At 36.0% G+C, this 13,421-nt stretch overlaps 1 protein-coding gene across 12 annotated transcripts; it reads right to left on the reverse strand.

Moving 5' to 3' along the window:
• Nucleotides 1–41: 41 nt before the first annotated feature.
• Nucleotides 42–13,347, reverse strand: LOC108201310 (disease resistance protein RPV1-like). Of its 12 annotated transcripts, XM_064084848.1 has the most exons (8): nt 13,205–13,347; nt 12,839–12,949; nt 12,706–12,764; nt 10,802–11,387; nt 2,680–3,779; nt 2,305–2,586; nt 1,277–2,195; nt 819–957 (listed from the first exon to the last, which is right to left on the reverse strand). In XM_064084848.1, exons 4-5 carry the CDS (start codon nt 11,323–11,325, stop codon nt 3,545–3,547), a joined length of 759 nt encoding a protein of 252 aa, XP_063940918.1. In that variant the 5' UTR covers nt 11,326–11,387; nt 12,706–12,764; nt 12,839–12,949; nt 13,205–13,347; the 3' UTR covers nt 819–957; nt 1,277–2,195; nt 2,305–2,586; nt 2,680–3,544. The 12 variants fall into 12 exon arrangements, with proteins under 12 accessions (XP_063940922.1, XP_063940918.1, XP_063940920.1 ...); XM_064084850.1 differs by lacking the exon at nt 12,839–12,949; XM_064084851.1 differs by lacking the exon at nt 13,205–13,347 and having other exon boundaries at nt 10,802–11,384; nt 12,930–13,129.
• Between the last annotated feature and the right edge of the window lie 74 nt (nt 13,348–13,421).

Raw genomic sequence — 13,421 nt, forward strand, 5'->3', positions numbered from 1 at the left:
AAATGACGAAATGCAAAAAGACATGACTCAATAAATTACCCTTTCGAGTTTGGTTTGAGGAACCCGCAACAGAAGGCAGAGGACATCCATCCTAAAATTGAAAATTTTAATTTAAAATTACGCAAATAATCAACAAAAGACTACTTCAGGGGAGCATCACGCCGAACAGAAAGATAAAATAAACTTGGCAAACCAAAAACATAATGGAATTAACCTCAGCCATGAAAATATAGAGCGCGAGAACAAAACCAGAATGTTTTGGATGAATTGGATTGTTTTTTATAAAAGAGGAAAAAGGAAGCTCTGGTATTCAAATTCAAATTCAAACAATGTATCTAAAAGATTTGAAATACATATCAGTGATAAAAAGAGAAATATAAGCTTTGTCCCTGAGTATGATCCATTGTCCATCAGTTTCACCCGCCATTTTGTTGTATATATTAGATGTATTGTACCATACGCATCTGCTCTGCACGTGATTATACTCTACTGCAGCGTGCGCACGTGTGATGCATAAAAACTTTTAATGGCAGGATGCTGTAAAAACAAAAGCGATGAAGGGAATTGGTAGTAAAAAGCCATGAAAAATGGGAGGAGCAACTATCTATTTATAGATACTGAAACAACAACCTCATCTCCAGCTCCCACCTCGTGACTGCCTAAATCCCAATGGCTTAACCATGTCATATCTTCATCTCCCTCGGGAATGCCATAACAAGCTGGATCATACATTATTACTCGATCCTTGGTCCTGTTATTTATTATCAGTAAACAATTTGGTCTTGAGCCTGAGTACGAGTTGTAGACGATGCGGGTGTTTAAGTATCTGAGTTTAGAATGAGATACAACAAAGGATACTGAAGATGCCTTCTGTCGACTAGTGAACCACGCTGGAACACTGCTCCCAGGGTAAAATATGCTGAATGCTCTGCCACTGGGCTGATTTTGAAATATTCCCTGCACAATGTAGTTGATAAATAAACTGGTGAATCTCATTTTCGTATTATGTTATGATTTTAAGCAATTATTAGAGACACGGGTTACTACAACATACTATAAGATTTTTCGAAATACTATTAGCTGAGGATAATAGAAGTGGGAAAGAATCAACGAAAGATCAGCCTAAGATATATTACTGAAAGATGGTAATTATTAAAACTACAAGCTGACAACTTATCTAGAAAAAAAAAGTATTTTTTTTCCTTACATATTAGTAAGCAGGGAGAGGAAGTGTTAATGTCTTGTTACACATGTTTTAAAAAGATAGAGAGATCACCTGGATTGGACATCTTGTGGCAGTTTCTGTGTAAGTATTGTGTAATTTTACCTGCATTCTTTTCTTCACTTCCACATCATATATACCACAATTGTTAATAAATTGTGAATCTATGTCTCCGATTGGTACAATCTTAAATCTGCTTTGCATCTCAAGTAGATTCCCGCATCCGTTTGGGATGGCAAAACCCTTCAAAACCGTACCTGGCGCATCAAACGTAATTTTCTCCAATACCGAGCAATCCAAAGCAACAAGGAAGTTTTGAATGTTAGGTAAATCTTCGAGTGCTTGAAGCTGGCTGTATTCCCTTACGTGGAGTTCCTTGAGCCTTTCCAGACCTTTAAAGCAATCTGGTAGGAAGCGGATTGGGTTCCCACTAAAGATTAAATATTGAAGTGATGGTGCCAAACAGTAGTCCTTGGGAAAAGAATTATTATTTAGATTGCAATTTTGCCAAGCTTAATAGAGTAATGGAGTTGAAAGGTAAAGAAGTTAATGACGGTTCAGGATCTCTTCTTGGTTTTGAAACCAAACCCTGGAAGAAATCTAGCCATGATTCACTTTTCTGATTTCTGTAGCTTGAATTACCGAAGTCAAGTCCATCAGCATGGAAATCTTTCAAAGACTCCATGTTTTTCATCTCTGCATCAAGCATCCTGATATTTGAACAACCTGAGATTATTAGTGTTTCTAGACACTTTAGCTTGTATATATTCTTTGGAAGCCTCTTCAGTAGTTTGCAGTCCTTTATATCTAACAACACAAGTCCTTCAGCCATTCCAATAGATTCATCAATCTCGATTAAACTCACACAATCTTCGAGGATCAATTGCTCTAGAGCATTAAATTCTGCAAAGTTCGGACTTTTCACAAGGTCATGGGAGTGGCTCAGATTTAAAAATTTCAATGATCCAAGAAGCTGTGAGACAGAAAAAGAATAAAGTTCCGTTAATTCAATTAGAAACGTAATACAGAGCTTCTTCAGTCTAATTAGTTTTTGAAGAAAAGACAGAACTTAGGATGTATACCATGTTTCCTTGCACAAGCCTTTGCAATTTACTACTTTGCATATCAATTGCAACTAAGCTACTTAGAGGGAAGCCATTTGGTAAAGCTCTTAAACTGAAATTATGCCAAGTTAACCATTTCAACTTTTTGGGGAAATCCGTGTAACCTCCACTTAGCTGCACATTATTGAGTTTAAGTAATCTTAGCTTGCGCATCATGGAAAAAGCTACAGTTTGCAACTCTGTCTGACATGCGTTAGTCATATTCATGTCTAGTGCCACACCCTCAAGTACTCCAGTCCCCTGGAAGAAAAGGAAGATTAGCAGATCACATATAATTACAAATACATTACAGAAATGTAGTTGTTCTAATTATTTGTGAGTATATTTTCTTACTGTTTGATCTGATAATATTTCAAGGGAGTCTTTATAATACCACAGTCTACTCCGTTGCCCTGGTTCTTTAAGTGATTGCTGACACGTAATCTCTCTACCCATGCTCTGAACTAAGGGATGCATTCTGAGCTTTCCATTTTCAATTTTCAACAAACATCTATCAATAAGATTTTCAATTCCAATCCCAGTAAAATAATTACACTTATCTAATACCCCGACCACCCAAGACTTTGCTTCTCCAATAAAGAAACAGGCAATCTCAAGAAATAAATCTCTATCATAATCATCTTGCAAAGAATCATAGCTTATTTGCAATATCTTCTGGACTTCAAAGTGAGGAATAACTTCCAATTTTTGTATTGCACTCTACCAAACATCCACCTTCTTTCCATGTAGAAAAGCACCGATGACTTTAAGGGCCAACGGAAGACCTTCACATTGCTTTATAATCCTTTCTGAGTGGTCTTTGTAGCATTCTGGAGTATTACTGTTTCCGAATGCATGCCAATTGAACAACTCTAATGAATCATTAGAATTCATTGTTTCCACAGCATGTCTAATGCAAGGTTCATGAGCTTCTAACAATTCCACATTTCGAGTTGTAAGGATGATTTTGCTTCCTGGGTAAAACCACTCCCGCAACCCAAAGATTGCATCTAATTACGCAACATGATCCACATCATCCAAGACTATCAACAATTTCCTTCGACGCACGACAGTTTGTATCTTAAGAATGCCATCATGAAGATTGTTGATCGTTGGTGTCTTTCCTTTGTAAATATCTGAAAGAAGTTGTCTTTGTAAACACAATAAACAATCAGACCGTTCTGAAAATTCTCTTACATTTTCTAAAAAACTGCCACCGTCAAAAAAAATGTAAGTTTATGTTATAAACATATTTTGCAATGGTTGTCTTTCCCACTCCTCCAATCCCATACAGAGCAAACACTTCCATATCAGTTGAACCATTTCTTGTCCATAAATTAATGTAATGAGATGAAGCATCAATTCCAACAAGATGGGGTGTGATACTTAAGACGTTACAGTTAACTTTCTCCTTGATGACCCTTACTAGTTTCTCGATAAATTTTGATTCATACCTAAGGAAAAAATATCAAGAAAATGTAAATAAAATTGACAGTTAAGCATTAAACTGGGATCATATTCCACTCTAGGGGTGTAAACAAACCAAACTATTCGTGAGCTACTCGAGTTCGGTTCGGAAAATATTTGAATTTGATTCGGTAATAATCGAGCCGAGCTCGAGCTCGAGCTATTCGAATGTTTTACCAAGCCGAGCTCGAGCTTCAAATTACTCGGCTCGTAAGGTTCGCGAGCCTTATCGAGCCTCTATTATTTTTTAATTTTTTTTATTATAAATATATTTTTACAAATATATTCAATATTTTATTTATAATTTATATATTTAATCGAATCGAACTCGAGTCGAACCGATCATATTTCGAGTTTTTGTCAATATTTGGTAACTCGATTCGAGCTTTCGAGCCGAACTCGAGCCTATTGAACTATTTACGAGCCGAGCTTCGAACTTGAAATTAAAGGCTCGGTCGAACTCGAACTCGAGCTCGAGCCCCGAACTTTTCAGTCGAGCTCGAGCCGAGCCTGGCAGTGTTCGACTCGGCTCGGATCGTTTACACCCCTATTCCACTCCTGTTGAGTATACAACAACGAAAGCAAAACCCAAAAGCGAATAAACAAGAACAAGAAAATAAACGACAATCACACAAGACAAAGATTTTACGTGGTTCGGAAAATCCTACTCCACAAGCCACACTAATTTTATTGATCTCTCACAATTTGTTGTGTTGTGATTTTACAATTACATGGGAGTATTTATAAGAGAAGAAACTGGCCTAACCAAAATAGGAGTCTAACTTTGAAATATCTAACTCTAATAGGAGTCCAAATATTTCTAACCAAATCCTATTCCGAATCTGACTCCACAAACCCAACAATCTCCCACTTGGAGTCTGACCTCATCTTCACTTCACTTCACTTGTAAATCTAGTAAAATCCACTACTTCAATCAATAACTCAAACTAGTGCGGCGCCTTCTCATCAATCAATTCTGAAGGCCAGTTGAAGCTATGCAAAGCTTCAACTTTTCACTGGTAACCACCTTAGTCAACATATCTGCAGGATTCTTTGAACTAAGGATTTTCTTCAAGGACAAAGTACCATTGCTAATCAACTCTCTTGTAAAGTGATATCTCAGCTGAATATGCTTCGTCCTAGCATGAAACACAGGATTCTTCGCAAGATGAATAGCACTCTGACTGTCGCTATACAAAGCACTGTCTGCCTGTTTCTTGCCCAACTCCTCAAGAGAATTCTTCAACCAAATCATCTCCTTGCTTGCTTCAGAGATAGCCATATATTCTGCTTCCGTGGTTGAAAGAGCAACACTCTTTTGAAGTCGAGACATCCAACTAACTGCGGTGCCACCCAAAGTGAAAATATATCCCGTAGTACTCTTTCTTGTATCCAAACATCCACCCAAATCTGCATCAGAGAACCCTTCCAAGATGACATCTTTTTTGTTGTAACATAATGCAATCTTGGATGTACCTTTCAAGTAGCGTAACAACCACTTGACTGCTTCCCAATGCTCTTTCCCTGGATTAGACATGAACCTGCTAACAACTCCCACTGCATGAGCAATGTCTGGCCTTGTACACACCATAGCATACATTAAACTGCCAACTGCAGCCGCATATGGAACTTTAGCCATATATTCCTTGTCTTCATCCGTTTTAGGTGACTGCTTCTTTGTAAGATTAAAGTGAGCCGCCAACGGTGTACTTCTGGTCTTCGCATCCTGGATACTGAATTTCTCCAACAATTTCCCGATATACTTCTCCTGGGATAATTTTAATGTACCTTCAGATCTATCCCTCATGATGCTCATACCAAGTATCTGTTTTGCTGCACCCATATCTTTCATCTCAAATTCTTCAGACATCTGTCTCTTTAACTTGTTGATTTCCCTCATGTTTGATCCTGCTATTAACATGTCATCAACATACAACAACAATATGATATACGATGAGTCAAACCGTTTAAAGTAACAACAATGATCCATTGCACTCCTTGTGTACCCATTCCTCATCATAAAGTTGTCAAACTTCAAGTACCATTGTCGTGGTGCTTGCTTCAAACCATACAAGCTTTTTATAAGCTTGCAAACAAGGTTTTCTTTCCCAGCTATCTGAAAACCCTCTGGCTGTACCATGTAGATGTCTTCATCAAGATCACCATGTAAGAACGCGGTTTTAACATCCAGTTGCTCTAGATGTAATTCCTCAGCAGCCACAATACTTAACACAATTCTGATAGTAGTCATCTTAACAACTGGAGAAAATATATCAGTATAGTCAATACCCTTTTTCTGTTGATAACCCTTGACTACTAACCTTGCTTTGTACCTCTTGCTGCCATCAGGTTCATCTTTGATCCTGAACACCAACTTATTCTGTAAAGCCTTCTTCCCTGCTGGTAATTCCGTTAAAGACCAAGTATCATTCTTCTCAAGAGAATTCATCTCTTCTTCCATGGCTGATTTCCACTTAACTGAATCATCCACCTGAACTGCCTCTGAATAACACTGAGGCTCTCCATCCTCGGTCAATAACATATAATATGCTGAAGGTGAATATCTTTGTGGTGGTCTCGCAATTCTGCTAGATCTTCTCACCTCAGCCTCTGGAGTAACTGGAACATTATCAGAACTCCCACTATTTCTTGCAAGATCTTCTTCTGTAATATCATCAAGCACTGCCTTCTCTTTTTCAGGTTGTTCCTTTGTAAATCCAGAATCGACCGCAAGCTTATCCTTATATACTGCATTTTCATTAAAAGTAACATCTCTACTTCTAACAACCTTCTTCATATGTTCATCCCAGAAACGATAACCCATATCATCTGAGCCATAACCAATAAAGATACACTTCTTCGCTTTAGGATCAAGCTTGTCTCTGTCAGAATCTTTAATACGCACATAGGAAACACACCCAAAAACTCGCAAGTGTGAAAAATTTACCTCCTTTCCCTGCCACTCTTCTTCAGGAATCTTGAACCCCAAAGGAACTGAAGGTCCCCTATTTATGAGATACGCCGCTGTGCTAACTGCATCTGCCCAAAACATCTTTGGCAACCCTGCATGTAATCTCATACTCTTGGCCCTCTCATTCAAGGTTCTATTCATGCGCTCCGCAACTCCATTCTGTTGTGGTGTCTCTGGAATAGTTTTAATCATTCTAATCCCATATTCTGCGCAATAGCTTTTAAACTCATCACTACTATACTCACCACCATTATCTGAGATCAAACTCTTAATCTTCAAACCAGTCTGATTTTCAACTTCAGTCTTCCACTTCTTGAAAGTAACAAACACATCCGATTTATTTTTCAGAAAATAAACCCATACCTTTCTAGTGGAATCATCAATGAAAGTGACATAGTAGCGAGATCCTCCTAGTGATGCAACTGTTGTTGGACCATATACATCCGTATGAATCAGCTCTAACTTCTCCGCCTTGGGTGTCCTCCCTGATTTTGCAAAAGTAACCCGTTTCTGTTTTCCAAGAACACATGGCTCGCAGAAACCAACTTCCACATTCTTCAGCTCTGGAATCTTCCCCTGAGAAGCTAACAACTTCATGCCCTTTTCACTCATATGTCCAAGCCTTTGGTGCCACAAAGTCGAAGAACCAATCTCATCTGCAACTGAATTTACTTCACAGCTAGATTGTTCAACTATATACAACGTCCCCTTTTTCTCTCCGCGAGCAACAACAAGATTCCCCTTTATAACCTTCCATTGTCCGTCTCCAAAAGTAACTCGATACCCTTCCTTGTCTAACTGACCCACAGATAATAACATCTTCTTCAGTCCAGGAATGTACCTTACATCTTTCAACGTCCAATCAGTTCCCAAAGAGGTTTTGAGATTAATATCTCCCATGCCCACAATATCCAAAGTCTCATCATCAGCAAGACGGACTTTACCAAAATTTTCAGCTCTGAAATTTAACATCAAATCCTTGCAAGGGGTAGCATGGAATGATGCACCAGAATCCATAACCCATGATTCAACAGAACATTCAACACAGCAAATCAACGCATCATCATTCACCACTTCTTCAACTATATTAGCTGAATCATCCTCTTTCTTCTTACCTTTAGGAGCTGCGGGAGCGGTACACTGATTTCTGAAGTGACCCTTCTTTTGACAATTCCAACAAACAATATCCTTGCGTTCTTTGGATTGTCCTCTCTTCTGTGACTTCGATCTGTGACGCCCCTGATTCTGCCCCCTTCCGGTCTTTCTGCCTCTACCCTCAGCACTCAACAAGGAACCTGATGACTCTCCTGAGTTTCTTCTACGAATATCTTCTCCAAGAATCGAATCTCGAACTCCATCAAAAGTCATCTTACCACTCCCTGATGAATTACAAATTGCAGTGACAAATCCTGACCAACTATCCGGTAAAGAGGATACCAACAATAAGGCTTGTACTTCATCATCGAATTTAATGTCTACAGATGTCAGTCTTGATAGTATAGAATTAAATTCGTTGACATGATCAGCAACACAATCACCTTCATTCAATCTCGTGGCAAATAACAAGCGAATCAGATATACCTTATTTGACGCAGACGGCTTCTCATACATGTTTGATAAAGCCTTGATCAATCCGTTAGTTGTCGTTTCCTTGACGATATTGTAAGCAACATTCTTCGCCAAAGACAATCGGACAACACCCAGAGCCTGCCTGTCCAATAACTTTCATGCTGTCTCATCCATTGAAGCTGGCTTCTTCTCTTCAAGCGGTTCATGTAGCTTTTTCTGATATAGATAATCTTCTATCTGCATCTTCCAGAACCCAAAATCTCTTCCATCAAATTTGTCGATCTTTATTTTCCCATCTTCTGCCATCGCTCCCACTCGCCTGAAAACCTGGCTCTGATACCAGTTGTTGAGTATACAACAACGAAAGCAAAACCCAAAAGCGAATAAACAAGGACAAGAAAATAAACGACAATCACACAAGATAAAGATTTTACGTGGTTCGGAAAATCCTACTCCACAAGCCACACTAATTTTATTGATCTCTCACAATTTGTTGTGTTGTGATTTTACAATTACATGGGAGTATTTATAAGAGAAGAAACTGGCCTAACCAAAATAGGAGTCTAACTTTGAAATATCTAACTCTAATAGGAGTCCAAATATTTCTAACCAAATCCTATTCCGAATCTGACTCCACAAACCCAACAACTCCAAGGTAAGCATGAAATTGTAGTTGCTTATGAACTGGACGATAACGGGTCGGGTTTAGCTAAGTCTAGATTCAAATATTTTCGGGTCTTAAAATTAATTCCAAATTCAAAACCATAGCGCTTCAGATTCAGATATATAATTTTTGGGAAAATAGATTTTTTTGTCACTTAACTTATAGTGTTTTTAGAAACTTGCCACCCAATTATATTTTGTTTCTTTTTACTCACTAATGTTAGGTTTGGATCTTTTTTTAGCCACCAGCTTAGGTTCGGATTTGATTACTAGCATTATGATAATTTTATTTGTCACTAAACTTATTGCTTCTTTAGAAATTAACCACTCAACTATTTTTTTTTTTACTCACTAATGTTAGTTTTTTTTTTTGTCACTGAAAGTTAGGTTTGGATTTGATTATTAGCATTACATTAATTCTGTCTAGCATTATTAAAATACAGTGGTAGTCTGTAATAATACTTTGATGATTTAGTATATGTCTGTATCATTGAAAATTAAGTTAACCTCTCTATTTATTTATCTTGAAAATTGTAATAAGATAAAATTATTAAAATTTATGAAGATAAATTTGAGAGAGATTTTAGACTGAGCTAATCGATTGAAACTTTAATAGCGAAAGATGATGCATCATATCACTCAATTACACTTTATCTTATCAGGGAGGGTGAATTGTTTGAAGTCATTGATTTCATATTCATGATTTATTGAATTTTTAGAATTCTAATTACGATTTTTCCTGGTTTTAATTTTTCAACGGCTCATTTTATATTATTATTATTATATATAAAGATATAAACATCCGACACATCATCAAAATATTACATACTATCACTATGTATAAATGATGCTACAAAGAGTATCATAATGCTAGAAATCAAATCAAAACCTAAGTTGGTGGCTAAAAAAAGATCCAAACCTAACATAAGTGAGTAAAAGGAAAAAAAAAATTAGTTGGGTGGCAAGTTTCTAAAAACACTATAAGTTGAATGGCAAAAAAATCTATTTTCCCTATAATTTTTTTAAATAATATAGTAAAACCCATTATATTCAGTATAATTTTTGTAATTTGAAAAATAATACTATATATATAACACATAACATTATAAATGAACAAGTTTTATGAGTGACGATATGTGAAATATTGTTAGGATATTAAATCATTATGATTATATTATTAAGAACTAAATAATTTACTAAAAACATAAGAGAATGAAATGATTTGAATATTGAATAATAATGACATGGTGAAATAAACGGACGTGTATTATTTGTCTTTTATTTAAAATATTACTATATATTTATTTATAATTTGTGTGTGTCTATTTATAATATGTGTGTGAAATCGAGTTTTGCTCGGATTTCGGGTTTGAATCATGTGCGGAGCGAGTTTCGGTGTGGTACACATAACATCCAGATCCAAATCCAAAATATCATGCTCAGTAATATCCAATCGGTTGAGAACTAATCGGGTATTCATCACATGGGATCGCGTATCCGCATTTATGATTATAGCTTTTTCGGGAAACATAATTTATAGATTAACAGTAGATATAGTTTGAAAAAATTTAAGACCTTTAAAAGTTGTGAGCGAGCTGTTCTAGCTAGGACTTGAATTACAAACCATGATCATATATAAAAGAAGTGTCATGCCTTGTTAACCCTAAAATCTAGCAGCTTGTAGGGCAAAAACTTTCTAGACAGATGTTATGAAAATAATATTGAGCTCCTTGCCTCCTCAAACAACGTAGATTAACTATAATATGATGTGAACTCTCTGAAATAATAATTTTTAGAAAAACTTACCCATTTGTTTCATTCGCCAAAGTCAAGCCTGTCAAGTTGGCAACCTGAGTAAGAGCAGTCCTCCATCGCTTTATTTTGTCCATCAAATCCTTCCTTCTTGCATCATTCACTTCCCTCTTAAACTTCTCTTCATGCATATGTAGGGCTTCCGAAATACAACCAGATTGCTTGCGAATGTCAGATGGATCGACGTGGTAGAAGACTGGTAGTAGCAGACGTTTTGAGTTGTTCCTACGCTCCATAATCAGTGCAAGTTCTTCAAGGCACCAACGGGAGCATGCATAGTTTGTCGAGAACACAATTACCCAACTTTTTGACTGCTGGATAGCATTTTCAAATTCATATGTAATCTCCTCTCCCCTTTCCATTTCCTCATCATCTCTAAAGGTGACTAATCCTTCATTTAGTAGAGCAGTATAGAGGTGATCCGTGAAAGTTTTACGAGTATCCACACCTCTAAAACTCAAGAAAACATCATACTTAAAGTTTTCAGATGATGAGTGTGTTGAGTTCAATTTCAGCATGACTCAAAGATATCAAGTCTGCTCTCTAATCTCTCTGTTTCTTGTTATGGTAAAGAGGGCTGCTGAGATTAATATAGCATATAAAAGCTAATTATCTATCTACTACAATAATTAATATTTGACACTAGCAAAGAATAATGACAAACAACATTAACCTGCTACTTTGGATTAATAGAACTGATTGATTAGTTCTTTAAATGATGATAACAGCCTTATCTTTGATTAAGGCAACATTGCCACTTTGCCAGGATGCACTTATCATGCATATTCACAACAAGGTGTGACAGAAATATTATATGGAATTTCATGTGTACTCAAACCAGATTTAGGAAAATGTATTAGAATTTTGTGTATTCAATTATGATTTTGAATTCTCCTAAAAAAATAAAATTTTATTGGTATTCGATCATGATTTTAAATTATGATTAAAATTTATTAGTATTTGATTGAAATTATCTAAAATATATATATTAAAATCTGATGTAATTTTTTCAAATTATATAAAATTATAGATTTTGTGATATTATTGTGTATATGTTATGTGTTTAGAGATCTCACTGTAATCCACGATATTTTAAAGGAATGAATTGTGCTGATATTTTATCGCAACTCCGCTGGACTCCACATAAATTCAAAATCGACAACAACCATTAATCTAATAGAATCTGAATTAAATACACCCCCACTGTACTGCATATCTGTGTAGAGAAAAGAGTTTTTGGAGTTTACAATGGACGATTATTGTTGTTTGATGACCGGACCATACAGATGTGAAAATTATGACAAACTAGCATTGTATGATAATTTTCATGTAACTTGAGTCATAGAGTGATGATATAATTATTTAAGGTAAAAACTGATTGTACTTTTTGTTTTAGAAATGATGGGTCTTCATATCACCGAACAATTTGCAAATCAACAAATTTCTTAGTTTTATGTGATATTTACATTTGTGTGGTTGAATTATAATCAAATGTATGGGAAGTTCACACTAGCATTATTCTTCACTAGACGAATTAATAATGGCCACTGGCAAAGAATAATGACAAAGAAGATTAAGCTGTAGTTTAGATTAATACAACTGATTGATTAGTTTTCTAATTCTGATAGCAACCTTAATCTTAAACAAATAAATTTTGGCAGGATGCATATGTAATATCAACAAGAAGGCATATGAGAAACAAGAAAGGAAACAGGTGCAACTGCTTAAGGTACAAATTATTATTATTATTATTATTATTATTATTATTATTATTATTATTATTATTATTATTATTATTTTAACTTAGCTGAGCTTTGTCTTTGCCGCTATAGATGACAGAGAATTGCATGCTCCCGGCTGGACATTAAAACAAACACTACAGAGGCAAAAACACTTACTTAGCGTGTACTTGAGAATTCTAGCTGTACAACCAACTCCAAGCTTAGCATTCCTCAACCTGCATCAACAAACAGATTCTTAATATTTTCAGACATACATATTATTCGTCTTCTTCAAAGCTTCAATTCGTACGTTCTTAATGGTTTAGTTATCTTAACAAACATGTGTTTAGGCTTGGCTTGTACCGCATACTCACAACACAACCTCTTACATGACTACGTACCACTGTGATTGCTGAAAGAGCTGCAGGGGAAGAACATATTGTAAACTCCTTGGGATCATGGAATTAAATTCAACAATGCTTTTTAAGAGGACTATAGAATTTAATTCTGATTTTCAGCGGTAAAACAAATATGAGAGATTGAGAGGTGGTATGACATTTATCATCCAGATTAGCAAAATGGTTAGTTGCAATGGTAGAGAGAAAGTGCACTTATACTAACACTTTCACATGATCAGATGTAATTGTCCTACGGATCATACAATAAATTTTCTTACTGTTCCATCTTTAGTACTTCGAGGGAAACTTCTCTTGATGCATATAAAACGCTTGAGAAATAGAACCAGATTGTCTGCGAACGTTGGACGGGTCAACATGGCAGAATCATCTCAAGTTCGTCAAGGCACCAACTGGAGAACGCATAATTCTCTGAGAATACAATGATCCAACTTCAGGACTATAGAAATCTAATCAGCTCTGTCTGATTCTTAATGT

This window comes from Daucus carota, chromosome 9 (genome assembly GCF_001625215.2).
Source record: "Daucus carota subsp. sativus chromosome 9, DH1 v3.0, whole genome shotgun sequence".
Lineage (NCBI taxonomy): Eukaryota > Viridiplantae > Streptophyta > Magnoliopsida > Apiales > Apiaceae > Daucus > Daucus carota.

Coding starts and splice junctions, on each gene's coding strand:
- LOC108201310 (XM_064084845.1), bottom strand. CDS start 2,802: ATGCATCCCTTAGTTCAGAGCATGGGTAGAGAGATTACGTGTCAGCAA. Junction 2,587..2,679: donor AAATATTATCAGATCAAACA/GTAAGAAAATAT, acceptor CTTTTCTTCCAG/GGGACTGGAGTACTTGAGGG. Junction 2,196..2,304: donor GGCTTGTGCAAGGAAACATG/GTATACATCCTA, acceptor TCTGTCTCACAG/CTTCTTGGATCATTGAAATT.